Source organism: Panthera uncia, chromosome B1 (genome assembly GCF_023721935.1).
Source record: "Panthera uncia isolate 11264 chromosome B1, Puncia_PCG_1.0, whole genome shotgun sequence".
In the NCBI taxonomy this organism is placed as follows: Eukaryota; Metazoa; Chordata; class Mammalia; order Carnivora; family Felidae; genus Panthera; species Panthera uncia.
The window spans coordinates 3667250-3694468 of NC_064811.1; the positions used below are offsets into that span (position 1 = coordinate 3667250).

The 27219-nt window shown below is 60.1% G+C and overlaps 1 protein-coding gene across 1 annotated transcript in view; it reads right to left on the reverse strand.

Moving 5' to 3' along the window:
- Positions 1-27219, reverse strand: part of SORCS2 (sortilin related VPS10 domain containing receptor 2) — a 262786-nt gene that overhangs the window by 45190 nt on the left and 190377 nt on the right. The window contains exons 4-8 of the mRNA XM_049632622.1: positions 18896-18969; positions 14802-14866; positions 11335-11453; positions 7946-8035; positions 295-474 (exon numbers count right to left, since the gene is read on the reverse strand). Coding sequence (XP_049488579.1) covers positions 295-474; positions 7946-8035; positions 11335-11453; positions 14802-14866; positions 18896-18969 — 528 coding nt within the window. The remainder of the gene's footprint in view (positions 1-294; positions 475-7945; positions 8036-11334; positions 11454-14801; positions 14867-18895; positions 18970-27219) is intronic.

Sequence of the window (27219 nt, forward strand, 5' to 3'; positions counted from 1 at the left end):
AGGAGGGGAGGGGAGGGGAGGGGAGGGAAGAGGAGGGGAGGGGAGGGAAGAGAAGGGGAGGGGAGTGGAGAGGAGGGGAGGGGAGGAGAGGAGGAGTGGAGGAGAGAGGAGGGGAGGGGAGGGGAGGGAAGAGGAGGGGAGGGGAGGGAAGAGGAGGGGAGAAGAGGCGAGGCGAGGGGAGGGGAGGGGAGGCGAGGGGAGGGGAGGGGAGGCAAGGGGAGGGAGCGAGGACGGGTGACACCTACCACCCGGCCGAGGGCCCCAGGCGCCCCCGGGTCCCGCCCTGGCGCCCACCTCGAGGATGTCGATGAGCACGCTGTCCTCGGCCCGCCGGGAGCTGCGCACGTCCTCCAGGACGAGTGAGTAGTGCACGCCGCGCGTGTCCGACTGGTACAGGTTGTAGGTGTCCGTCTGGTGCCACTCCTGAACCGCCACAAACACCTGGCTCTCGTCCGTGCTGATGATCTGCAGATCCTGGGGACGCGGCGGGGGAGAGCGCAGGTCAGCGGTGCAGAGGGGAGGTGGGTGTGGGGGAGTGAAGCCTCGAGGGACCGGGCAGGCCTGGGGTGCCGGGCATGGCTCTCTGGGAGCCGTGCCGACCTAGGCCTCCAACCTGCTGCTGCCCTCAGCTCTGTGACTTTGGTCAGCCCCCGGGTCTCCGTCTTCCCACCTGCAAAATGGGGGTGACGTTCCAGCCCTCCGGACTGGCTCGTGGGAGGGATGCCCACAGGGGGCCCGTCTCTCCCCGCCATGCACGCCGTGCACCCCCAGACGTCAGGAAGCACCTGAGGGGTCACCTCTGTGAGGCAGGGGATGGGCCTCCCCTCCCCCAGGCCCATCCTGAGGGTCAGACCAGTCATCCGTTGGTTCCTTCACTCAGCACATGTTCATAAGCGCCGTTCCTAAGGACCACAAGGTGCTGGTCCAGGCACTCGGGCTCAGCGGGGAGCCACGGGCGGGCTCTGCCCTCGGGAACACTCCCCCAGCGGTGGGAGGACTGGGTTAAGTCACTCCCCAGTCCTCTCGAGGCTCAGCTCCAGGTTTTACAATTCAGAAGCAAAACAAAACCCACTGACGTAAAAAAGGAAGAAAAAGGGACCCAGGGCCACCCTTGGCTCCGCTTTTCTTTTCTCTCCCGGCGAGCGCCCAGTCCTGCGTGGCAGCCCGGTGAAAAGGGCCATTTCAAAGCCATAACAAGCTTTTACTCCCCGGCGGGTGCCGTCGCTTCCCTTCTACCACTCTGACTTTCATTACCCTGCTGGCAGTGCGGCTGCCCAGCTCTGCCGACGGGCGGACGAGGCCGGGTGAGGCCAGCCAGCTCCTGCAGAGGCGAGGCCGACCCCTCCGCCCCCGCCCAGTTTGGGGGTACACGTCTCTCTACGCCTTCTCATCTGCTATCAGGGCCGGCATAGACAGAGGAAGCTGGTTTCTCTAAGAACGGACGGAGTCCCTGTTCGTCCACGGGACGTGGCCTCCAGTGAGAGACAAGATCTGGCCGCCCGGGTCGGACGCAGGGCTGATGGCCCCCTGCTTGACCTCCCCGCGCAGCCCCCGAGAAGGGGCTTTGCAGAAAGGGGAGGCAGCGCTGTGAAGCATCGGGAGGTCCCCGGCAGTGTGAGCTGGGGCCCTTTGTCTACACCGGAAATCTAACACGCGGAAATGACTGGAACCAAGAAGCTCGTCACCAGGCAGGGAGCGCCCATGACACGGGACAGTAGCGTGGCGGGGCACAGGGACGGACACACGCAGGACCCGGCACTACTAGCACGTGGACCACTGCTCCCGTCTCCTGCCTCCCTTCCCCTATCTGTCGGCCCGCGGCCACAGGCCGAGCTGCACCGTGTCCACGGGGTTTGCAAATCCGCCGCCCCAGTGGGGAAGGTGCTCAGGCGGTGCCGGTGGCGATCACGTGGTAAGTGACCGACATCTGCTGTGGCATTAATCCCAACCTCGTCTCCTCTGCACCTGGGTAAGCGCATTGGGGGAATGCTTACTATGATCAGGGAAACAAAGAAAAACGTAGGAAGTGGCCAGAAGTTGCCAGCGATGCCGTCCCTAGAGAGACCTGATCCCACCATTTAAAAATGTTCACTTTGGGGCGCCTGGGGGGCTCAGTCGGTTGAGCGTCCGACTTCGGCTCGGGTCACGATCTCGCAGTTTGTGAGTTCGAGTCCCGCGTCGGGCTCTGTGCTGACAGCTCGGAGCCCGGGGCCCGCTTCGGATTCTGAGTCTCCCTCTCTCTGCCCCTTCCTGGCTCACACTCCGTCAGTCTCTCTCTCAAAAATAAACATTTACAAAAATTTTTAAACAAAAATAAAAACGTTCACTTTCGGGCCTTTTCCCACGTGTGATTCATATGTTTTTCTTCCCACGTACAGCGTGCAGCTCTCGCTTTCACCTTATACGGGGAGATTTCCCTCCGTCATTCGAATTAAGCACGCACACTTTTTGATGACGGCATATTATCATCATTGTGGGCGTGCTTTCACCGAAGCACTTCCCCACTGGCGAGCCATTGGCGTCTCCAACATTATGTGCAGGACAGTCGTGAACATCCCTGGACATGGGTCTCCGCCTCTCGGATCACATCCTGAACATAAATTCTAAGGGGAAATTGTTGCATTGGAGAGTAGGAACGTTTTCAAAGCTCTTACACATGTTCCATGACGGTCTGAGAGTTTATACGAATTCTTTCCCCACCGGCCTGGCTAAAAGATGCTCATTTCACGCCATGCATGCCGATATTCAGAATGGTCTTTTAAAAAATCTTTGCTGATTAGAGACTATGACAAAAGACCAGAGAGAAGAGATAAAAAAAAAAAAAAAAAAAAAACATGCAGTGTTTGCTCACATCTGGATTTATGTTATTCTATCTCTGAAAAGAAAAGTTAGAAGCCAGAGACATGTGTTGACTCCATTTTCAAAAAAAGGACGCGAAAACCAATCAGATCTATGTACACATGTCTGTAGACGTATTTGTAGATACATGTAGATGTGTCTGTCTCTGTATTTGTACGGCCTGGAGAGAGACGTGGAAGGAAATACCAAAGTCGCCAATATTTGTTACCAGGTAGAATTAGATTTGGTTGCATGTGACAGAAACTAGGAAAGAAAAGTTGGTTCAAACAAGCTAGCTCCTTCCTCCCCCATGTAAAAAAGTCTCCAGGTGCACGGTCTGGTATGGAAGTTCTAACATGTCACCAGGGACAGCGACTCCTCCTGGGTCATCATCCCGCTGTCCCACGACATGGCCCTCGTCCTCATGGTTCACGATGATGGTCAGAGTTGCGGCCATCATGCTGACGTGCGAGCAGCAGGAAGGAGGAAGGAAAGAGGGAGACAGAGGCTTGCCTTTAGAGGGGGGCTCTGAGAAGTCTCCCACGGCAACCCCACTTCCGTATGTGGTGGCCAGACGTTAGAGACGTGACCACGTGTTCGCTGCAAGGGGAGCTGGGAAATGTGGTCTTGTGCCAGAAAAGTGGGGGGTTGTTAAAGCAGAGGCTCGGGGGAAGAATGGATACTGAGAAGTCTCTACGAGTTATACACCTGTTACCTTGAGGGACAAAGAGGCAAGGCTGTTGTGGAAACAGGGAATGGGGAGGCCAGAAGGTAGAAACAGCATATATGTCTGTAGTGTTTCTTTAAATGGCTTCCCTGCCCCCTCTCGGTCCCCTGTCCTTCTGGGACACCACACACATACATTGGCCACTTGCTGCTGTCCCACTGGTGTGCCTTTCCTCAACCCCTCTTCCTCCCTGTCCCTCAGACTCCGTAACGTCAACGGTCCTACCTGGGAGTCTTCCTTCCGTCTGTTCAAACCTCCCTCCAAGCCGCCTCGTGAATTTTGCATTCCCAATGTTGTCCCTCCTAGCCACGGAATTTATTTTTGGTTCCTTTTCATGTTTTCTATTTCTTGGTTATTTCTATTTTGCTCATTTTTACATTGTTTCCTTGACCCGCTTCATGGTTCCCCTCTCTTTGAGCGTCTTTGGGACGATTGTATTAAAGTCTTTGTCTGGTAGGTTTGCCAACTGGTATTCTCAGGGACAGCTTCTGTCTCTCTCCTTTGCTCGGATCGCACGTTTTTTTATGCCTTGCAATTTGTTGTTGTTGAAAACTGGACACTGGAAATTAATACTGTGCTAACTCTGGAAACCAGATTCTCTCCCTTCCTTGCGTTTGGTTTTCTGTTTCTGTAGCAGGGATCCGTCGGAGCTAAAAAGTTAAGTTCTTCTCACATCTTTTGTGAGGCTGAGCCATTCCCCTGGGGCGTGCCCGGTGACTTTTCTAAACTCCAACAGACGTGTGGTTGCTTGTGAGTGTCGTAGTCCCTAAATCTCTGCTCCCAAAAGGGGACAAGAGGGGACACAGAAGAGGGTGGGGGCTGGAAGCAGGCTCTGGCCCGCTGCTGGCTGCAGTGACGGCTTCCCGCCAGGATGCTGCGGCTCCGTGATGAGAAGCAGCCATCAACTCCCGGCACAGACCCCCAGGATTGGGAGAACGGGGTCCCCACGGCCATCGTGGCTCCCAGTGTCCACGCTGCTCACGCGAGCCCTGTCTCCTGCCACGAGGCTGCGGCGGGCGGGGTGGGGTGGCCGCTATCACGGAAGAGCTAAAATTGCAGAAATGAGCCTGGATTCACTATCCACACGGTCGCCTGGACGCTGCAAGCCTCCGAACAGACCCCAGAGTTCCAACGCAGCTGCACCACAAGACGCCCCAGGAGCCACCGTCGCCCAAGTGAGAAGACACAGGGCTGGTGCTTCCGGCCCCTCCCCCAGCCCCCGTGGCCTTGGTTCTTACGCTTCATGCTTCCATTTTATTTTATAAAGGTTATTACAAATAAAAGGCTATTTTACTTAGAAGTAAATTTGCATTTGCTTTATGCTTATGAAAGGTTGCACGTAACTGATGGTCTTTTGGATTTCTCTCCTCTTGTCTGTTTACAGCCTTTGTCTATTTATTTTTTCTGTTAAGGAAGGTGGTATTTTTTTTTTTTTTTAATCATTACAAGTAAATAATTCAAGCCAAGGGTGCTGGCAAACCTAATCAAGCCTGGTCGTCTTTTGTAGTTTCTCAGGCAGGTGAGAGGAGAGTCGCGTGGTACCAGTCACGCCCTTTAAAGTACAAGGGATGTGGAAAGAAGGGACACGTCACAAAAAACCTGGCCGAGCTCTGTTGAAACCGGTCTATTCCGACTTTGCCGGTGGCAAGGTGGAACCTTTTAGGAAGCAGCCCAGCTGCACAAATATTTAAATCCGTTGTCTAGAAGTTCTTCTTAGACTTGAACTTGAGAAGATAAAGGCATACCCGCAGGCACAATAGGTAAGCATTGCAGCCTTGCTGGAAACGACCAGGGGCCCAACCACAGAAATCTGGCTTAAACGAGGTGCGGTCTCCTCCACGGGCAGCTCTCCAGTCACTGACAGTGGGTCTCCGGCCCCATCCCGGGAAAATTTTCATGTTATCACGTCGGCTGTACACGGAATGCCTGCTCTGATTCAGCTACGCAAAAGTCACTGGGGCATGTGGCCAAGGACTGTAAGAAGAACCAAACAGGGGCCAGGTGGACGGGATGGGGAGGGGGGAAGGGGACAGGATGGGGGACAGGGATGGGGGGCGGGGACGGGGGAAGGGGGACTGGCACAGGGGCCGGGTAACGCGGGGGGGGGGGAGCCTCCTCTCTGCTCTAATTTCTATTGTCTTCCTGATGTTTCTACAGCAATTAAAGGGGTTGGGGGGGGAAACGGAGTTGGTTTGAGGGGAGGAAACAGACAGGAGTTACAAATGCACCATGAAACAACACAATCTGATTAGGAAATTCCACTGGCCGGTTCTACAGATTGTTGGTGGGAAACCCTGGGGTCTGGCTGCGCCCCTGAATTTGCTGAAGAGGAAACAGCCCTGCTGTCTGTCTGGGCAAAGTGCTCCAAAATGATACGAGGTCTTGACCCCGCGGGGCGCCAGGGGGGCAGGGAGTGCTCCCTGAGGGCAACTCAGTTCACCCATCATCCTCAACCGCCTGTCACCGGGTCCCGGGCACGGCCCCGAGACAGCATAGTCAGTGCCCGTGCAAAAGCCACGATGCGAACGGGCGCCTGGTCTCCCCTTGAAACCGATCGCACGGGGGCATGTACGTGTCGCATTTCTGCCGCCCACTTGGGATGCGAGGGCCGTGTCTCCCATCACAGCCTCGCGATTCTTTCCGACGGCCCCCTTTTCCCACAGAAATGGGGAAGAAGGAAGCTAGCAGGTAACGTTACCCTTAAGGTCCTGCGGGGGAACACGAGGTTGTGCTTCCTACAAACCCCACCGAAGACTTTGAGAAACATGCACTTCATCACCCCCACCCCGTCCCCGGGCAGGCAAGGACTCCGAGGTCCAGGAGGCGCAGCCAGAGCTCAAGGTCACGGAGGTCATGACTTGTGGCGTAGGCTGAGAACTCCTTCAGACATGGCCTGGCTGCTGGTCCAGCCACCCCCGGCCCCGGAGAGGGTCAGAAACCGCCCACAGTCCCAGTGTCACAGGGGAGCAGGGAGGGGCCGGGCATCCACCTAACCCCTCCTTGCCTGGTGTCCCCCTCCCCAACTCCAGGGCACAGGGCCAGGACACAGGGGGCTTCTGATGCTGCTGCAATCCCGGGGGAAGGAGGGAGGAAGAGCCTCAGAAGCTGAAAAGGCCCCCTCACTCCCCAGGGACGACACCAACCAACCCATCTGCCCTTAATGAAACCATTAGCTTTTCATTTACGGACTCAGCCAAGCCTGGAGTTAATCTATGCAACTTGCTCCTTTTCGCTCTTTCTTTTCTTTTCCACTTCCCCCTTTTCTTTTATCAAGAAGTTTTAACAAGTTTTCTTATAGCTTAAAAAAACCCATATATTTTTCTCATTTACGGCTCAGGAGAGGTGTTCTGGTGCCCAGCGCAGCACAGCACAGGTGCGAAGGACTTTACAGCAATGCACAGCCCCCAGAGCCAAGATCTCGTCTCCTCACCATCCTCTGCCTTACAGCCAGGCTCCCTCCTGCCCCAGGGCCTTTGCACAAGCCCAGCCCTCCACCTGTGCCGCTTTCCCAAGACCTTTAGACTTCAGAGGAAATGTCCCCTCAGGGAAGTCCCCCCACTTCCTCACCCTCTGTCTCTGCCTCTCCCTCCCTCACAGTGCAGAGCACAGCCTGCAACTATGTTGGACATTTGCCTGTTTCCTCTGAAAACCCCACAAGAGCAGGAACTGGGGTATCTGTTCCACAGCTGTAGCATCAGATCCCAGCTTATGCTTGATGCTCAATAAATACATGTGGGAGAACGGCTGCTCCAGTCTGCGCTTCTAAATTATAAGCACCGAGGATAGAGGTGTGCGAAGCGGGCCATCCGACGTCCTCTGGAGGGAGATGTGGCATGAGGCTGGTCTCAGACTCACAGGGACCTGGGTTGAGACCAGCTTCGGTTTCTTACTAGCTGTGTGACCTCAGACAGGTTACTGAGCCTCTCTGAATGTCAACCAGAGATTTGAAATGGGATGGGAATACCACCAGCGGGGGGGGGGGGGGAGGGGGGGGGCCGGCCCCGGGGGCGGGGCGGGGGGGGGCAGGGTCTAGGCCGCCCCCACCCCACCCCCCACCCCCCCCGCCTGCCCAGCAAAGGGGAAGGAAGTGGCATTAATTGAGCACCCGTAGCCATACCAGGCGGCTGGAATGCAGAGGTGAGTAGGACAGAAACTGCCCCGTGCCTGCAAACCCCAGATGAAAGGAGGAGATGGGTGTGGGGGATCCCCAGCTCCCCGAGGTCGGAAGGAGGCCCTAAGACCGGATGGAGCTGGGCGCACGTGAGGCCAGAGCGGACAGCGTGCGGGGAGAGTGGCTGCAGGAGGCACAGCCGCACTGGCAGACGGGGCAGCGCGGGCTGGGACCTGGCCACGGGGCCGGGCGCGGGGGACCCCTCTTACCTGTGGCAGCGCGTACTTCGGAAGCTTCATCAGGACAAACTCGTTGCGACGGTAAGAGACGTAATATTTGGTCCGGTTCGTTGCGGTGGCCTAATGGGACAGAAGAAGACAAACCCGGGGAGCCGTTGCAGTCAAGCCCGGCCACGAGCGGACGAGTGGGACGCTCTAAATCGCGCGTCGGCTGGCGAGAACGCCCCGTCACTTTGCTCACACCTGCTCATCCTTCAAAGCCCGACACCCAACGTCCACCCTCTGGGACGTCTTCTCCACCTCCGTCTGTGAGAGCCAACCTCTGTCCCCACGCTCTCCCAGCACCCGTCTCCCTATATCCAAGCGACGGAAGGTGGAAGGGGTTCTCTGCCCCAGAACTCCTCTTCGGGAGGGTGCGCGGAGGGCCACCGGGGGGAGGACGAGACTGGCCAAAGGCGAGCTCAAGCCACGAAAGACGACCAGCGAAGCGCGAGGCATGAGCCGCGGAACAGGAGGCAACGCTCGCTGAGGCCGCTCGCACACTGTGTTCGTTTCCGTCTCGAAGATGAGAAAACCGAGGCACAGAGATAGTGAGTTGTCTTCCGTGGGAGACGACAGGAGAGCCAGGAAAGGAGAGGCTCTCTAGGGGATGGGGCAATGAGAAGAGTTGGGGGAGGGGAGAGGGGCAGGGGGGCAGCCGCCGGACGAGGGCAGAGGGCGGTGGCCGGGGGGACGATGGGTGACATCTACGTCTCACCGTACGTGCGTGCCTGTGGGTGTGCACCCATGCACGTGTCTGAGTGTGAACGTGTGACCCCCCCGGTGTGTTCACCTGTGCATGCACGTGGGGGAGTGTCTTCTATGCCTGAGTGAGCACGAGTTGTGTGTGTGTGCGTGTGTGTGTGTGTGTGCAGGTGTATGTACATGGCAACGCGGGTCACTGCTCAGGGGCATCGGCCACCATGCGTCACTGGCCGGGCTCGAATGCCAGCCCCGCCATCTGTAAACCAGGTGGCCTTGGGAGAGTTTTTTTGAGCCTCGGTTTCCCCGCTATAAATGAGGAGGACAGTATCAGAAACTACGCGATGGGGCAGTCATGGGGAGCAGGATCTGGGAAGCATGTGGGGCGGCCCCAAGGCCCCAGGAGGACTCAGAGAGCTACTGGAATTATTATTACTAATCAACAAACTATAACAGGCTCACAATGTGCAAAGCATCATGACCACAAGGATGAAGAGATTTCTCTAGACAATTCTATCCTGAGGGCAAGGGACTGTGCGGTCTGCGGTGGTCTGGCCCTCAGGGCCCCCGGAGCAGGGAGTATTGGGATGGGGGACGCGTGGGGGTCCTGGGAGCTCAGAGAGAGAGTGCCCTGGGGTGGGAGAGGCCAGGCAGACTTCCTGGAGGAGGAGATAGCACTCTGCTTCCTCAGAAAGAAGAGCCAAGCAGCCCAGAGACAGGCCTGCTTAGCAGGTGGGGGAGGACTGTGGAGAGAGTGGCTGAGAGAGGTCGGTGCCCCTTCTCAGAGCCCCGTCTGCCAGCCGCTGAGCTCCCCCGACGGAGCAGAAGGCAGGGCCGGGCTTGGCAGCCCTCTTGGCCTCGAGAAGTTCAGGTTCACTGGGGAGCCCTGCGGGCGGATGCTCAGCCAGCCAGGGCGGGCCAGGCCCATTCCCGCCAGGAGCTGGTGGTGAAGACAGCGGGGTCTTCTGGGGCCCCGGTGCAGAAAGAAGGAGGCCTGCAAACATGGTGACCTTCCTCATCCACCGGCCACGGGGGGAGGGGGCTTGTGGGGCGGGCAGAACCGCCAGTGTCCCTGAGATGTGAATGCGACTTTTAACCCAGGGAACAGAACGCACTAAACACAGCCTCATCCTTCATACAGGAGTCTGCCCCCCGCCCCCCGGGTGCCACAGCGTTTCTTCCCCAAATGGCGGGTCACCGGCCACATCCAGCAGGCCCTCTCCCCACGTGAACGCAGCTGGCATCCGCCCAGGCCTCCAGGCGGCCAGGACCTGCCACGCCCATTTTATGGGTCAGCAAGTAGAGGCTGAGAGGTGGAATGATGGCTCTTCCCAAAGCCAGCCGTGGCACCATTAGGTTCGGACCCCCACCTGTGTGTCCCCTGCAAAGGAACCAGCACCAAGAGCCGCTCAGCACCTCCAGGGGGGACCCGGGAAGCGGACTTTCAGGTTCATCACACACTTTGTTGGTGGTGAGGGCTGGTGGGAGGCACCACCAGGCACCTGCCGGGTCCTCTGAGGACCAAGAAGGCAGGGAAGAGAGTAGAGCAGGGGAGGCAGGACTAGCTCAAACCCGCCCAAGATCAGTCTGCAGGGGAGCAGCGTCCCCGCAACCTCCAAGTTGGGGGTTAAGACAGCTTTTCTGGGCAGCTTTGGAGAAAGATGGGAACCAGAGCAGGACAGGACAGGACAGGAGGCAGATGGACGTCTGTGGTCCCTGATGGCCTGAGCAGGTGCTGGGGGCCCCCGGTGCTCATGGGGCAGGGTGTGCCCCTGTCCCACATCGACAGTGTCACCGGTCACTGGTCAGACCAGGCCACCATGACCGTGAGGAATGGAGATGAAGCCCCAGCTGCAGTCCCGTCCGAGCTCAGGCAGAGCAAACCCCAGGGATGAGCAGGTGCCCCGACTGTGGTGAGCGGGGACTGCTTCTTCTCCCACCTTCCATGTGGCCTGGTTGAGCCCTGCTCCTTACAGATCAGATTTCTCCATACGCTCGTGTGCAGCAAGCCCCTGTGTCCTTGTGTGGACGAGGCAGCTGCGGTGATGAAGCGGCCCCGAGACAGGGCAAAGAGGAGGCTGAGTGCGGAGGGAGCCTTGGCATTTATCTCGTGGGGTCCCAGGGGGCAGGACAGGGGCTACCAGATGAGAGTAAAGCCAACGCTTTGTGCCAGAATGAACTTTCTAAAGATCTGAGCTATCCAGGAGGGGGACAGGCTGGTTTTGAAGGAGTGAGCTCCTCATCAGGAGAAGGAATCAAGAAGCAGTATGATCGGTTATTCACTGGAGTTTCTGAATGGTCAGACCACATGGTTCTTAAGGGTGGTCCCAACCGTGACCTGAGAACCCACGTGTAGGGGCAATGACCAGACAGCCCCTATCAGTCCCAAAGTCAGTGAAACCAACGGGAGCAAACTGGGCTTGGGCTCGGGGCCCCCGAGCCGTGGGAGGTTGCTGACGGGCAGAGGCGGGGAGGGGCAGGGAGCAGCATCCCTGCCTCAAGGCTGTGGTTTTGTGGGGCCCTGGTGGGGGGTGCCAGCAGCACGCGGTGAATGAAGTAGCCTTGGAGGGAAAAGAGCCCTTTTCTCGCCTCCCGTCCGAGCGACTGTATCTCCCCCAGCGTGGCTGACACTCCACGCCACCTGCTGCCCGTTGGCAGAGGCCCAGCAGCAGCCTTACCTTAAAGAAGATGTAGTCGTCCTGCACGGTCAGAGAACTGTGGTCAATGCGGCCTGGGAACAAAGCCGTCAGCGTCTTATCGGAGCAGTTGTGGATCTGGCAGGTGACGTAGCGAAACCCTGCGGGAGATAAGAGCCAGCACTCGGCGCAGGAAACCTCAGACTCCCAGACTCTTGCCGAAGGACGCGTCGGACACAGCCTCAGACGCGATGCAACGCCGACCCGTTCTTGGCTCCGTCGGATAGCACGGCCGCGGGTTTGGCTTGCGGGTCTGAGTCTCAGGGGGCCCGTCCTGTGGCTGCACCTGCCGCTGAGGGGTGGCCCCTTACGCCTGGCACGCTTTGCATCCTCCAGACCGTGCTGCCGTGGCCCCATCTTACGGAGGAGGAAACTGAGGCAGAGAGGGAGGTTGGGGAACGTGTCTAAAGCTGGGCCACCCGGCCCGCCGCCAGCTTCTCGTAAGGGATGAGCCATGCCTGCTCCTCTGGGGGGTCGTCTACAGACGCTTTCCTGGCACAATGGCAGAAAACCCGAGGGCGGCCGAGCTGACCTCTGATGGGGAATGTCCGCTGACCCCGGGCTAAAGTTGTGCGGGCGGGTGAGTGCCCACCTTCTGCTCACTGCTTCATGCCGTAGCACACCCCCAACTTAAGTGTCCTAGCCTGCTTCTGTCTCACTGGGAGAAGGACCTCAGACTGACCCAGACAGAGAGCCCCAGCCCAGGGGCCTGCGCTGGGCAGATGCACTCACCCACAGAAGGGCAGCACGGGGCCACGGTGGGCACCCACAGCGCCCATCGTGGCACCGGCCCCCTCCTGCCCCCCGGAGCCTCCCCTACCTAAACAGGGGTGTGTGTGGGTGGGACTCAAGTGTCCTTTCTTCCCCTAACCTCAGGCGAACGCTTTCCTCCCTTCGCAAACGCTTACAGTCAGGCAAAATCGAACACACGCTTTGCCAGGCGGCTGCTGTTTTTATTCCGCATCCTGTTTTCCCAGGGTTTGGGGGTCCCGCGAAGTGGTGCAGGGGGGCCCGAGCCTATGCCGGAGGCGCTCTTTGTTCCAACTCGCGGGGCAGGAGCAGGGTTTAACCACGGACACCAAAGTGGAGCCCACGAGGGCGTTCTGGGTCATCAGCGCCTTTGGGGCACATCCTGCCACGGCCCTGGTGGCTGGACAGCATGGACAGGGCGGAGGGGCCGGGCTCGGGGCCAGGAAGACCCCACGCCCGACTCAGCAGCGGGGTGAACTCGGTTATAGTTGCTGTGCTCCAGCAGAGGTGAGGATTAATGCCAGCCTCCAAGAGTGGGTGGGGGCCCAGTGAGACAGCGGCACACGGGGGACCCACAGTCAGCCACGGCTGTGCCACTGCCCACCCGCTCCTGAATCCCGTCCATGTCCCCGCCAAACGGGCTGGTCGCTCCCTGCGGGCGGCACTGGATTTCCTATCCTGGACTCGCCTGCTGGACACGCGGGGGGAACACTCACCCGGGTCTGACTCGAAGTCACCACCCAGCTCACACCCCCGTTCACGGGCTCACACCCTCACCCCCTCACCCACTCGCACACCCACTCACTCACAGTGGCCCTGCAGCTGCCCTGGCCGCTGGCATTTGACCATGTGCTTATTCACTCGGCAGATCCGCTGGGGACACAGAGGCGAATCAATCAGACCCACCCGGTCCCCACAGAGCTGTGACGGCAGCCCAGGCCCCGAGAAGGTGGCCGGCAGGGAAGGTGGTCCAAGGACAGTAAGAACCCCAAGATGGAGAAATGTGGTCGAGTGCTCCCAGTAGGGGCGGGGCCAGCAGGGGCGGGGCCAGCTGGCAAGGCGAGCCTGGGGAGTGACCCCCTGGTAGGGGCGGGGCCAGCTGGCAAGGTGAGCCTGGGGAGTGACCCCCTAGTTCAGACAGGGTGGGTGACGACTCAGGGAGGGACCAGGAGGTCCGGGTGCCATGCCACCGAGCTTGGCTAGACTGGACTCTAATGGGGCTCGGAGGCTGGGGCGTGGGTGCCAGGGGTCAGGTGGGGGCAGGGAGACACACGTGGTCTTCAGTGGGGGGGACGCCACTCAGGTGCTACACCAGTTCTGGGGAGCCAGTGGTGTGGCTGCTGGGCCAAGGGTTCTCCCTCTCCCCTGGGAGGGCAGGTCGTGGGAAATCATCTCCATGTGGTGGGTCACCACCACCCCCGTGGCGGGTCAGTCCCCATGTCACCCTAAGCGAGGCCCGGGGTGTTTTCGGATTTGGGGGTGGAGCATGGTGGGAGCCTGTGACCTTGTGCGTGTGGGCAGCCGGGAACCCCTCTGAGCTTTGTTCTGGGGAAGCCTGACCCCGATCCAGGAAAGAGCTGAGGGTTCAGAAGAGGTTAAGGGACTCAGCAGCGGCTTCCGTCCACATCCACCAAGCGCTCGCTCATGACGTCCCCGCACTGAGCCCCACACGGGCACTGACCCATTTCACAGACGAGGACACCGAGGAGCGGGGAGGAGAGGGAACGTCCCCGGGGTCATGCCGCTGGCACATGGCGGGCTGGGAGCGGACATCAGTGCTTCTGTTCTCAGCCGGGACTCTCTGTGGCCCGGCTCTGAATCTGCCCCCCGCCCCCACTCCCCGCCGTGTGTCCCCCCCAGGGAGCTCCACTGCGTGGCCCTCGCCAGCTCCCGCGTCTGGTACACGTGAACCTGCGAGGTCCCCACTCCAAGGGAAACCGGGCAGGAGGAGACTCAAGGGCCCCAGCGCCCAGGGGAATGTGGTGGGAGCAGCGACAGGCACCGGGGCGGCGCCCCCTCCACTCTCCTCCCCTCCTTGCTGCTCGGACCCCACGGCTGGTACAACGTGGACAGCTTCTGTGCTGTCCCCAACCAGGCAAAGGGCAGGGCTGTGGCTTGTTCACCTCTGTGTCCCCAGCAGGGTCAGCACCGGCCTGACCCACAGGGGACTCAAGTACGTGTTGAATAAAGGTCCTCTTGGCGCTGATGTTCCAGAATACCCCATGGTTCTAGAATCTTCCATAGTTCTACGGCCAGTGCTCCTCCCTCAGGAGCACAGAGGACCGTTCCCAGAGCATGCAAGGCCCCCGGGCGCCCTCTGGCATGAAGCCGGCTGGGCCGGGGCGGCCAGGCCCCTCTGCCCCACTAAACGGGGACGTCATGGGAAGCCCCCACCTGGCCTCAGCACTCAGCAACGCCAGAGGGGGCGCGCAGAGTGAGCGGGAAACACTCAGTGCTCAGAGGCCGGAACCAATCACCCTCTTAATAGACTTCCCCACTGGAGCAGAGTGCGTGGCTTCAATTTATCCCCAGCTGGAAAACAAGCACACTTAAAGTTACACCACATCATAACATCTCGAGGTCGGCTGTGCAGGGCCAGCCGAGGAACCGAGCAGGGCACGTTGGGCCTGGCCCGGAGCAGGGGTGAGGACGCCAGGGCACACACCTGGTGCAGGCACATTCCCCCGGCCCCGACTTACCTCCTCCGAGGTCCTGGGTTTCCATGTGGACCAGGTCGGGGTCGGTGTCCACCCCAGACACGGCCCTGGAAGAGAGCGGGCTGGGGTTGGCGCTGGGGATGGGGACCCCAAGCCCCTCTCGCGGTGCCTGCGTCAATCCCTGAACCCCAGGTAGCCACGTGGCCCCGGGGGCTGGGGCCACGCTTGCTCTGTGGTCCTCCCCCTGCTCCTGGGGAGGGAGCCAGAACCCAGGGTTCGCTAGGCATCCTTCTTTTTCAAGTACTCTTCGTAGCAGACTCTCCTTTACCAAAGACGCTCACGTTCCTTGTATCTTTGTTGTTTTGTTTTGTTTTGTTTTGTTTTGATGATCAAAACCCCCGTAGGAGGCTGGGCAGGCCTTGGGAGCGGCAGGGGCCCGACGAGCTGACTCTAGCCGTTAGAGCACAGACGTCCGGGCCAATACGACTATTAAAAAATCCAGCCGCCAGAACGACCCCTCTCGTGGACACTCACCTTTCCCAGTGAGCAAAGTGAGAGTCAGCACAGGGAGTCCCTTCCCGCGGCCACTCCGCCCAGCAGGCTGCCGTCCCTGTGGCCCCCTCTGGGCCACCGAGCTGTCCTCCGTGGAAGGAGCACTGGGTCTCCGGCAGCCCCTTCCGCAGCGCTGGTGAGCGCCACGCCCCCCCCCTCCAAGCTGGTCCCTTCCAGTTCCCAGCCTGCCTCCCAGCTCCAGGGTCCAGGGGTCCCCAGGTGCACAGGGAGAGTCCACAGAGGCTCCGTGGCACAAGCCAGCGGGGCATCCCCTGCAGTCCACTGATGTTGCAAACCATGGGCTCCAGCATCCGGCACTGTGCCCCTAAATACTATTTCAAGGTGAGGTTTGCTTTAGGCTTTTGTGCACAGACCACTTGTGAGCTCGGAGGACCAAGGTCTCCTGCCCAACATTTCTCTCTCTTTTCTGAGTGAAGTGACGCCGTTCCTTCTTCCAGGGGCACCGACAGGTCCTCGGGCCCTCAGCCGGGCAGCTGGGAATTTAGCCTTACAACCCTGCACCTGCGAAGTGCGGTAATGATACGAGCTCATCCACGCTCTCCCTCCCTCCCTCCCTCCCTCATTCACCCCCTCCCTCCCTCATTCACTCACTCACTGATTCGTATCCTCCCTCCTTCATTCATTCACTCACACTTATTCATTCATTCATTCATTCCCTCACTCACTCATTTACTCACTCCTCACTGTCTCCCTCCCTCATTCATTCATTCCCTCCCTCATTCATTCCCTTACATACTCATTCACTCATTCATTCACTCACTCCATCACTAATTGAGTCGCTCACTCACTCATTCACTCACCAGCTCACCCCTGCACTGACTCACTCTCCTACTCAGTCTGTGAGTTCCACTCACTCACCTGCCTTCTCCACTGAGCGGCACCCCCACCACCCTCCCGTGCCCCCTGGCTCTCCCATTGGAGCACCCCATCCCCAAGCCCCAGGCCCTGGACCAGGCAAGGGCCCAGTGGGTTGAGGTCCCTGCCCAGAACCCCTTGGTCACGGGTTCTGGCGACCACGCGAGGCTGCATGCACGTCACCTCAGACACAGCCTGGCTCCCTGCAGGGAGGGCCAACCCTGTTTCTTGAGGTCCCCAAAACTGGTATGTGGGAAGGTCTTTGGTCCGCTGCCTAGAAACAGCAGCCATGTGAGATGACCCAGGGGCAGGCAGGCGTATGGAGAATACCTTGGGGACACGGGGGGTTGGTCCGCACTCCTACGGACGTCACGGGACGTCCTACGGACACAGACGGTTCCTGTAAACCCTCACAGGCGCCACACCAGGCCCGTGGCGGGAAAGGCTGTCTTCTCCCTTCTGCCTCCCTCCACCACGGAGGCCCTGCCGCCTGTCCCACCCCCCGGGCAGGTGCCGAGCTGGCGGAAGAGGAAGGCTGAGACTTTGTGAGTCAGCTCGGGCCTGAGCAGAGAAGCAGGCATGGGAAGTCCGCGAAGCACAGCGGCCAACGGCACGGCCACTGGCCGCAGGCGGAGGGCTCCTTGCCGGCAACGTGGTCTAGGACACGCGCCCTAGCCTCTCCGGGCCTCAGGTTCCCCCTGTGTCACGTGAGGGCAAGACAGTCAGGGTCTGTGTTCTCACTTGACACGATGGCGCATTCGGTCTGGTACCCGGTAGATGGTCAGCATCCACAACGTGGCAAGTCCACAATGTGGCTGCTACGACGTCACTCTGCGGCCACGGAGGCCACGGGGAGGGCAACACACAGGTGCCCATGGTGGGCGCAGGACGCAGCGGGCCTCCCACCCCTGGGCTGTGCCTGCCGGGGGCCCCATGGCCAAGCTGATGAGCTCGCCCGCCGGGTAGCCTCCCAAAGCACGAAGGGGTCCCAGCCTCAGACGGAAGGCGGGCGTCGGCCGTCCCGCTGTCGGTTCGAGGACAAAGCGCGTCTTAGAAATGCTGGCAAAACAGCATTCTTCTCTGCTTACAAGACAGGGGGCTTCCGCCTGTCACCACAATCCGGGAAAGGTTCCTGGGCCCCAGAGGCCAAGCGTCTGGCCCGATTATCTCTCACGCATAACGGCTCAGAGCAATTTGAGGAACTTGTGGGAGAAATGATTTGATTTGTCCGAGATAATACCCTGTTTGAGTTAGCGCTAATTTACCGCGGGCACGTTTCCCTCCCCGTCCCGAGAGATCTCGCTGTGCCCCCCGGCCTGGCCTGGGACAGATGGCGGGCCAGCGCCCCGCCATCCTGCAGACTTCCCAGGCCCTCCTGCGGGAGATCCTGCCTCCTCGCCCCTCCCCACCCCCTGGGAGCCCCTGGGGCCAACAGTTCCCACCAGTGACGAGGCCGGTGCTTGATGTGGCCTCAGGCTTCCCAGGAAGGCACCGCGGGATGCCGTGTGGCGGGAGTCGTGACCTCTCCCGCCAGCAGAAGGCACACATACCAGCCGGCAATAACCCAGAGTTAGAGACGCGGGCCTTTCGGCCACAAGTCAGGAAACTAGCTCCTTGCTGTGATTCGCATGAAGACAGGCAGACGCGGAGGAAGGGGGTGGAGGGCTGTTTCCACGGTGCTTCTCTGCTGGGGACACAGGACTGTGGCCCAGGAGGAGGCCTGTCCAATGGCTTGTCGTACACACGAGGTAAGAAAGGGAAAGGATAGGAGTGTGTGCACACGTACAGGTGCAAGAAACAGCAAATCGGTCGGAAGAACACGCGTGCAACTGCACGTCTCCAGAGGCGGTTTAGGCAGGAGGATGGGTCACGGCCGCCGCTGGTGGGCAGGAAATGGGGCCCGGGGCCAGCGCTCTCACGGCCACTCCCTCGGCCGCCGCCCCGCCCCGCCAGCAGGGGCTCGTCCCCCGTGGGCCTCACTCGCTCCACAGACTGGCATCAGTGCAACGAGACTAGAACATGAGACGAGAACGCTGCTCAGACCGACTGCTGAGCGGGGCCCCAAGAGACACCACCAGTGTGGGAGGGGAGCCCCAGCACCTGACATCAGGCAGGGCGGGAGAGCAGGGCCCAGGCAGGCCAGGGAGGCTGCACTGGAGGGGGGCAGTCAGTCAGGGGCTGAGTTAGGACCTGGGGCAGGAGTGTGGGGGGAGGGGTGGTGAGGAGGGGAAAGGGGGGGCAGTCGTGTGGGGGGAAGGGAGGTGGGGAGGGGGAGGGTAGAGTAGGGGGAGCCGGTGGGGAGGAGGGACGAGGGGGCAGAGAAGAAGGGAGGGGGTTGGTGGGGAGGGCAGAGGAGAGAGGGAGGTGGGGACGGGAGGGGAGATGGGGTGGTGGGGAGGGGAGAGGGAGGGGAGGTAGGGAGGGAAGAGTGGGGGAGGGGAGGGGAGACAGGGGTGGTGGGGTGGGGGGACCAGTGGGGAGGGGAGGGGGGGGGGGGGGGGGGGGGGGGCGCACGGGTGACCTGAGGGGAGCAGGCCCAGACTCTCCGCCATGTCCCACAGGCCCCAGCAGGGCAGAAAGAGCACCCCGGAGGTCCCCCTGGAGGAGGAGGTCATGGCTGGGGTCAGAGGCAGGAGAAGGCGGGGAGCCCCGAGCCGGGGGCTGTGGGGAGGCAAGGGGAGCACCGGTCGCAGGTGGGGGGCTCTCACCAGAACACGTGGTCTTTGGTCACTCGCTCCCGCAGCAACGTCCACTTCTTCCCCAGGTCAGATGACACGTAGAGCTTCAGGGCAGAGAAGAGAAACACAAGTCCGGTCATACTGTGAGGGATGAGCCTCTTCCGGGCCGGGGGCCCTCTGCCCTGGACCGCGGATGCCCCGTGGGGGTCGGGAGGCCCGTCCAGCCCGGGCAGGCCCTGTGCTCTCGTGGGGGCCCAGACTGAGCTCCGGAGGCCGAGGGTCAGGCACGGGGCTCCGTGAAGAGGCCGTCTCAGCCCCTGTGCAGCTGGTAGGAACCAAGAGACACCGGCCAGGCAGCCGTCCCAGGGGAGGCGCACCTGAGCGTCGCTGGCCGGGAGGGACCTGGCAACATGCCACAGGAGCGGGAGGCCGGGACCCAGGGCGGTTTGGGAAGAAGGGGGCAGGGTCTGCAAAGGGCACGCGGTGTGAAGGGGGTCCGTGCGGGCGGGAACAGAGGGGTCCCCTCTGTGCAGGCCGCCTGGGGTCTGCGGCCACGCCAGGGACACAGGGCCCATGCTCAGAAGGGCCCTGCGCTTGGGCTTAACGCTATGCGGTCACCAACTTGAACTTCCTAATATACGTATCTTCGAATCTGAGTTTTGTAAGAGAAGCACGATGAAACAGTGAGCTCGTGGGGGAGCTCAGAGCCCCGGCTCCTGCGAGGCCCTGCCTCCTGCCGCCTCCTGGGACAGGACCTGGGAGGCCTGCGCCTGGGCTGGGGAGGGTCCGGGTCAGGGTCCCCCCCGTGTGTGCCGAGTCCTAAGGCAGAGCCCCGGGAGCCCGGGAGGGTCCGCACTCGCTCTGTGTCCCCCCCCGGGCACAGCGCAGAGTGATGGCAAATCGCTCATGAAAAGCACCGTGACAGCCCGCCTTCCCGCCCCCCTCCCCTCTGACAACCACCTGGGGGAAGAAAGGCACAGGAGAAGGAATGCTCAATGGGATGTGCACCTGGCGACAGGTGGCAGCCACTGGGGGGCACAGCCTAACACGGAGAGCATCGTGGGATCCCTATGTTGCACACGAGAAGCTGACGTAACATCGTGTGTCCACTACGGCTCAGTTCCCTAAACCCACCGTGCCAGCATGAGAAAGATGCAGAAGGGAGGAGGGCTCGTCCTGAGTTTGAAACATTTCTCATGTTGTACCGGCCCCTGCAGGGTACAGAGCCCACCAGGCCCCGGCTGGTATGACGAGGCGCCGGGCAGGGCGGGTGGTGGTGGGGGGGGGGGGGCAGGTCCTGTCTGTCCCTTCCCCCTTTCTCCCGCCAGCTCTGCCCCTCGCCAGCTGCATTCCTGGCTCTGGGGTGAGAATAAACGCTAACACAGAGCTGGGACGCAGCTACAGTGAAGGTCCCAGTGGGTCTTTCATTTGTGATTTTTCCAAGTTTTCTTTGCCAGCCTCCCCTGTGGGTGGGTCGGGTTCATGGGAACGCTAAAGCACCCGTGCCATTCCTGAGAGGGGGGCGGGGCGGGAGGGTTTTGTATTTTTTTATTTGTTTCTAATGTTTATTTTTGAGAGAGAGAGAGAGAGAGAGAGAGAGAGCACGAGCAGGGCAGGGGCAGGGAGAGGGAGACACAGAATCCGAAGCAGGTTCCAGGCTCTGAGCTGTGGGCACAGAGCCCGACCCACGAGCCGTGAGATCATGACCTGAGCAGAAGTTGGGCGCAGAGCTCACTGAGCCCCCCCAGGCGCCCCAGGCCGGGAGGCTTTCAAGGGATCTCTGCACCCGTGAAGCAGGACAGACACGGAAATCCTACGTGGCACACACACGAGCAAAGCGTTGTGTCGCAAAGGCAGGCCTGGGAGGGGGCATTGTGCTCGTCACTCCCTGGCTGATGGGGCACGCTGTGCTTCAGGGGCGGAGACCTGGTTCCCCCAAACCCTGCCTCTCAGTTGTGCCGCCGTGTCACCTCCGTGCCTCAGTTTCCCCATCTATAAAATGACGCCCGCAGCTGAAACATAGTCTGTGACTTGGGAGGTCGTGGGGTCCAGTAACCAGGTGGTTCCCGATAGACTCCGCAGTACACAGTTGTGTGACGCCCCAAAGCTTCCTAAGCCTCGGTTCCCCGCTTTCTAAAATGGGGATCCAGAGCCCTGCCTTACAGGGACGTGTGGGATCACGCTGGGCCCTGTCGCAAAGCAGTGCCACTAATTATGTGCTCCACGTGTCCCGTCAGCGTCACGTGGGGATGATCTCAGCCTGCCGTCGAGGGCCCGCTGCACGCGTGTGTGCCGGGCACGTCCTGTCTCGGACCGTCCCAGGGCATCCCTGTGAATCAGATGCTTTTATGAACCTGTTTTATAGCTCGAAAATGGCAGCCGAGGCCATGTGAGAGATTTGCCCAGGGTTGGTCGCGGGCAGAAGCCGGGTTTGAATTCTCTGTGATTTGAACGCCCCTTCCTTCACTCCTCTGTACTCAAGACGTGTCCAGAATAAGTCAGTTAAGCAGAGCAATGTCACGGCCAGCCCTCAAAACGAAGGAAGGCTCAAGCCAGCCCCTGGACCTCCGGTACAGCGGCCCCAGTGTCTCCGTCTGTAAAATGGGTCTAAAACGCCATGCTAACGGCGGCTGGAGCTGGAGCCCACATCTGCTGGCTTTCAGGGCTGGCCCAACACGTTCTGTGCCACGTGCTCCCCGTCTGACCCAGCCTGTCCCCATCAGGGCCCTAAGTCACGAAGCGTAAGTGAGGCCACTGGTGTTACAACTGCTGTTCACGGAAGAAGGCTTTGTGGAATCTTCAAGGGGGAACTGGGGTTTTTCAAGCATAAGCCCGGTGCCGTCCTGACCTGCGGCACGGTCGCAAGTCCATCCGGCCGTGCCTAGTGTCAATCCCCCGCCAGCTGCCAAGGCCGGGACCCCGGCCCCGTCCTCACCGACCCGTTGCCACGTGTGTGCTAGTCTCCTCCCCCCCGACTCATGACTGCTGCACTCCTGCACCCCCTCCACCCCGTGGCCCCGCTGAGCCACCTCCGTGGCTTCCTGCGGGCATCCTCCCTGCAGCCCTCAGCCCCCCCATCCTGCCCCTGCTCTGTGACACAGCCACTGGGGTCTTTCCGGGACACACAGCTGACCACATCACCCTCCTGCATCAGACCTCCCAGGGGATGCCACGCCCTGGGATAAAGCCCACACTCCTTGTACGGGCACTCAGGGCCCCTGGGCTGCCTGGCCTCCCTCTAGCTGTTGTCCCTGCCCATACATGCCCCTATACACCCCACAGCCCTGTCACACCCACGCACGACTGTGGTGCTGATGTGTCCCATGGGGTCCTCTGAGCATCCGTGCCTGCTGTTCCCTCTGGCTGGAATGCCCTTCCTTCCCCCAGTCAGTGTTCAAGACTCAGTCGAAAGTCACCTCTCGGTCAGGGTTTTGGCCCAGGTCACCTGTTCGGAGGCCCTGGGACTGCAGAAGCAGGCTCAGAACCCAGTCCATTAGGTGGAGGAGACTGTGTCAGGGCTCAGGGCCCAGGACCCAGAGAGAACTGGCCTTTACTGGACACCCCACTCTGGGGGTGGGGTGCCCCTGAGCGTGCCCCCTTGTGCTGTCACCCACCTGGCACCGGGGACCCTGGCACTTCCAATCATCTCCATCCAGAACCTTCCCACGCCCCCCAGTCCCCTTCCACCTCCACCTGGGGCCTCCTTGCCCCTGGCTTCCAGCAGACGCCCTACCTCTGAGGCCACAGATTCAAGCCCCCTCTTCTGGATCCTTCCACCACCCCCGCAGCTACAGAAAAAACACCCAGGGGATCCCGCCTCAGTGCAAACGCTCTCTCCTCACAAATACTCTCCCCGAACCTCAGCATCCTGGGAGATGGCCCACCTGAGGACGGCCGTCCCTGCCTGAGTCTCAAGCACAGCCTCCTGTGACTCACAGCTTGTGAGCCCCGTGATTAGAGCCACCGTTGTCCCCTTTCTTAACACACGTGGGAGTTTTCTCTGTGAAGCGCCCTCCTCTGCCGTCACCGGCTTGAAGAAAACATCCAAGGCCGCGAGATTTTGCTCTTTGAGGAGGACGCGCCTGCGAGCGTCCTGGGATGGGAGGGCCCCCAGAACAACCACAGACGGGGGTCTACACAGCAAAGCTTCATTCCCTCTCAGCCCTGGAGGCCGGGAGTCCAAGACCCAGGTGGGAAGCTCCTTGGTTCCCTCTGAGGCCTCCCTCTTCTCCCTGTGTCCTCACGCGGTCGTCCCTCTGTGCCCCGTGTCCTGCTGCCCTGTCCTTATCAGGACACCTGCCATATTGTATTAGGTCCCACCCAGACGGCCTATTTTAACTTAAATATCCCTTTAAAAGTCCTGTCTCCAAACAAGGTCCCATCTGGGGGATGGGGGTGAGGACTTCCGCATACAGATTTGGGCGAGGACACAACCCAGCCCGTCAGGGAAGCCACTTTCGACCCCCTTGACCTCTGGGGTCCTCCCTGCCGCATCTGCGGAAGCTTCTGGATCCCCAGCCTCGCACTCGCTAAGAGAACTCCCGGCCTCTGAAACGCGGCCGCGTTACTTCCTGCTTCTCTGCTAGAGCGTGTGCAGCTCGCTGGCACATACCCTGCCTCGCCCACCTCTCCCCCTGCGCCGCACCTGGGACTCATCCCCGCACAGGCTGCCAAACTTTTCTGGAACGTTTCCAGAAAATACCTCTGGCTTTTCAGGCTGTGTGGCCTCTGTTGTAACTACTCATCGCTGCCTTTGGGACAGGAAAGCAGCCAGAGAGGACATGTAGACGAACAGGTTGCCTGTGTTCCCAAAAGACTTTATTTACAAAAACAGGTGCTAGGGTCCGTGCTATGAAATTGTCACCTTAATATTTTAGAAAAAGGGCTTTTTGGAGAGCTTTCGTCCCCCGGAACGTAAGATTCCTTTGCTGATGACAGAGGTGAAGCCCAAAGAGGCAGGGAAGCCGCTCCAGGTCAGGGAGTGCTTGCTTCCAGTAGAAGTTTCCGTCTCGTGGGCCTGAGTGTGATACCCCAGTGGCTGAGGGGTCCCCCGGGAGGGATGACAGGCCACCTCTGGTCCCTTCCCTGGCCCATCTGAGCGACCAGGCCGGGGCCCCCACCTCATGTCTCAATTTCCCCAGCGACAAACCGGGAGAGAACTGCTCCTACCCTCAGACGGTGGGCGGCCATCAACGTCCGGGAGCCTGGTCAGCAAACCTCTGCATTAGCGGATGGCATTATCACCGCTATCCCCGCAGACGCACCGGCGTTTATGACGCCTGCCCCAGGACGTGACGGAGCCCGTTCAATTTGCTCTCGTGGGAAGGGGTTGAGGACGCGCCATCAACGGCCGCAGAAACAGAACACCCCCGCTTAATAAAAGACAGACGCCAGTAAATCAAGAACGACCGCACCAGGGACATCCCGCTTATTGCAGTAAATCCTGCACGGTGGTGTCCCCGTGGAACGGCTGGTTTGCTCCAGGTCACTCGGCCAAGAAGGGAGCCGAGGTGGCTTACCAGAACGCATCCGCTGCCCTGACATGAACGTGATGTGCAAGAGAGTCAGGGCAGGGGAGAGGTGAAGGCAGGCGAGCCGGACGAGGTCAGGGGAAGGCCACTGCAGAAATGCGTGCCCGTCGGTCTCACACGGTCATTAGAGGGCTGCCCTCTGATCACCGCCCGGCTCTCAGCGGTGGGTTGAGCGCGGTGGAAGGTGCCCAGCCCCCCTCCCTCCCTCGCCGCGGGGCGCCTCGCGGCACACAGGCCGCAGAGTGGGAATCCAACATCGCTCAGCATCCCTTGCAGCTAGAGTTCTGGGGCACAGGCGCACCCGTGGGACATTTGGAGGGTGAACGTGGCACGGGGGTGTCTTGCCACCTAGGGCCACGCCTGCTGGCCGGCGAGGTCGCCATCTGTCCTCAGCTGCGGGGGGTGGGGAGGGCGGCTGTGATGGAGCCCGCAGCCGGTCCTGCCTTCCACGGTCTGTCACTGGCTCTGCGAAGGTCGCGAGGCAGCCGTGCCGCAGCAGTGACGATTTCAGATGCGTGGGTCTCCACATCAGCTGTGTGTCCTCGACCTTGGTAAGTCCCGTGGGGCTCCTGGTCCCCCCACCCCGGCTTCCTGACATGTGAGGCAGAGGCCCCCCCCAGATGGATAGCTCTGTGGCTCCCAGGAAGACCCCTGGGGGTCCAGCCTGGACCCCCATGCCCCCCACCAACAGTTTAGAGAGCACCCAGTTCCTTCTTCTGCTTAAAATATCCTGCCCTGAGCCCCGTCGGACACAAGGGATCGGACACACACCGACGTGTAAGATCCTCACCACTTACGAAATCGTTCTGTTACTCAGAGAAGCCCGATTTCCACCCAATTCTGAAACCTGAGGTCAGGGAGGACGTGGGATGTTGGAGCCTGGAGCCCTGCAGGACGGCTCATCTGCTGACCCTCCCGTAGCTGGGGGCCCCCCCTGCCCGCCCCTCCCCCCGCTGCCTTGACTGCCCTCCGCTTCAGCGTGGATAAATGCAAACCCGGTTCTCTGTGGCCAGAGGATTGCGGGTGGTCGTTGCAGTCATCTCTGCGGTTTCGAAGTTGTATTAAACGTAAATGTACCTTGCGATCCGTTCCCTACACGTCTCTTCAGAACCCCTCCGCTAGGAAGGCTTCCCTGATTGATGGTCTAAGGTGTCTTTTCTTCCCCACTAAGGTTCTAGAAGGCAGTCCCAGGCTCAGATTCATTTCTCACGGTGCTGGGAAACAGGAGGTTCTTGATGGGGAGCAGAATGAAACATAAGAGTGGGTCTGTCACGTGTTAGAGGTGAGTGTCCCGGGCTGTGCCTGTAAGCAGGTCCCAGAGACAAGCACAGGGAACCAGGAAAGTCAGTTTGGGAAGGGGCTGCCTGGCCCTCACAGCCTTTGATCCCAGGCCCCCAGTGCAGGTGGTTGAGCCTTGAGAGAAAAACCACTGCATCAGGCTCTCACCTACAAGGCTGTCTAGGCTCCAGATGAGGTGGCCCTAGACGGCCCCAAGTCACAATGTCGGCGAGGGGGGGGGGGGGGGGGGGTGAAGGCAGCGGGGCAGGGCAGTCAGAGGGTGGAGGACAGTGAGTGCTGGAGGAAGCGGCTGGCGCCTGGGAGGAAAGGTGAAGGGAGGACACTGGAAGGAGCGTCTGGCTGTGTCTCTGTCTGCAAGTCCTTGAGAACGGAACACCAGCGCCCAGCCCTGGGGACGCTGACTTTGGCACGTGACCTGCTTTGGCCAATGGTGTGTGGGGAGGTGACATATTCCAGGTCCCGGGGCCTCTGCCTTCCACCATGAGAACGGCATGTCCCCAGGTGACCTCAGGTCCCCGAACTAGAGATGTCCAGAGACCCGAACCCTACCATCAGCCAGGAGCATGTCTAGCCAATCCCAGCAGAGCCTGGCAGAACCCTAGCCAGCTCCCAGTCCCGGGAACAGGTGAAGAATGCTTGTCGCTGGGAGCCAATGAGGTTTGGGGCTACATGTTACTCAGCACAGCACCGGTCGATGCCTGATACCCCAGGGCTGTCGGAATCAAGAGCCAGTGTTGTTCTGCCACGCCATCCTGCTTCTTAGAAGTCAGAGGGCTTTGAAAACCATAAAAACCTTGAAAAAAAAAGCCCAAGGCCCTATTGTCATTGTTATTAATTTCCTCAGATTCCTCATTCCTTTTATAACCACAGCTAAGCCATTTTTTGTCTCCTTTTTCTTTCCTTAGAGTCGCAGAAAAGAACCAAGGAAAATAACCAAGATTTCAGCTCCATTAATTTTTCAGGGCACCATAAATTAAAGAGCAATTGCCATGCAGTCAATTTCTGCAGGAAAGTAAGTCTCCGTGATTGTGCTTTAGTCTAATTACATGGAGGGCTAAGTAATGCTATTAATACCCAGAAGCACACGCTGGCCTGAAGGAGGGTGCCGGGAGCAAGACACAGCCCATGAGGCCAGGGAATTCGGGGATGCCAGTACGTGAGGACCAGACCTCGGCCAGGAGGCCATGGTCCTGTAGAGAGCCATGGCCCAGACCAGCCAGAAGTCTCCCATTTGGAGGCCCTTGACCTGGGTGATCCTTAATGGAAAAAAATCCATCATTCACTCACTGATTGATCCAACCAATGGGCACCCGTCCATCTATCCACCCACCTCCACCATCAATCACCCCCAACCCCACCCATCACCCACCCACCCATCTACCCATCCATCCACCTCCATCAATGTCCCCCAGCCCCATCCATCACCCACCCAGCCCTCCATCCATCCACCTCCATCAATGTCCCACACCCCACCCATCACCTATCCATCCATCCATCCATCTACCTCCACCATCAATGTCCCCC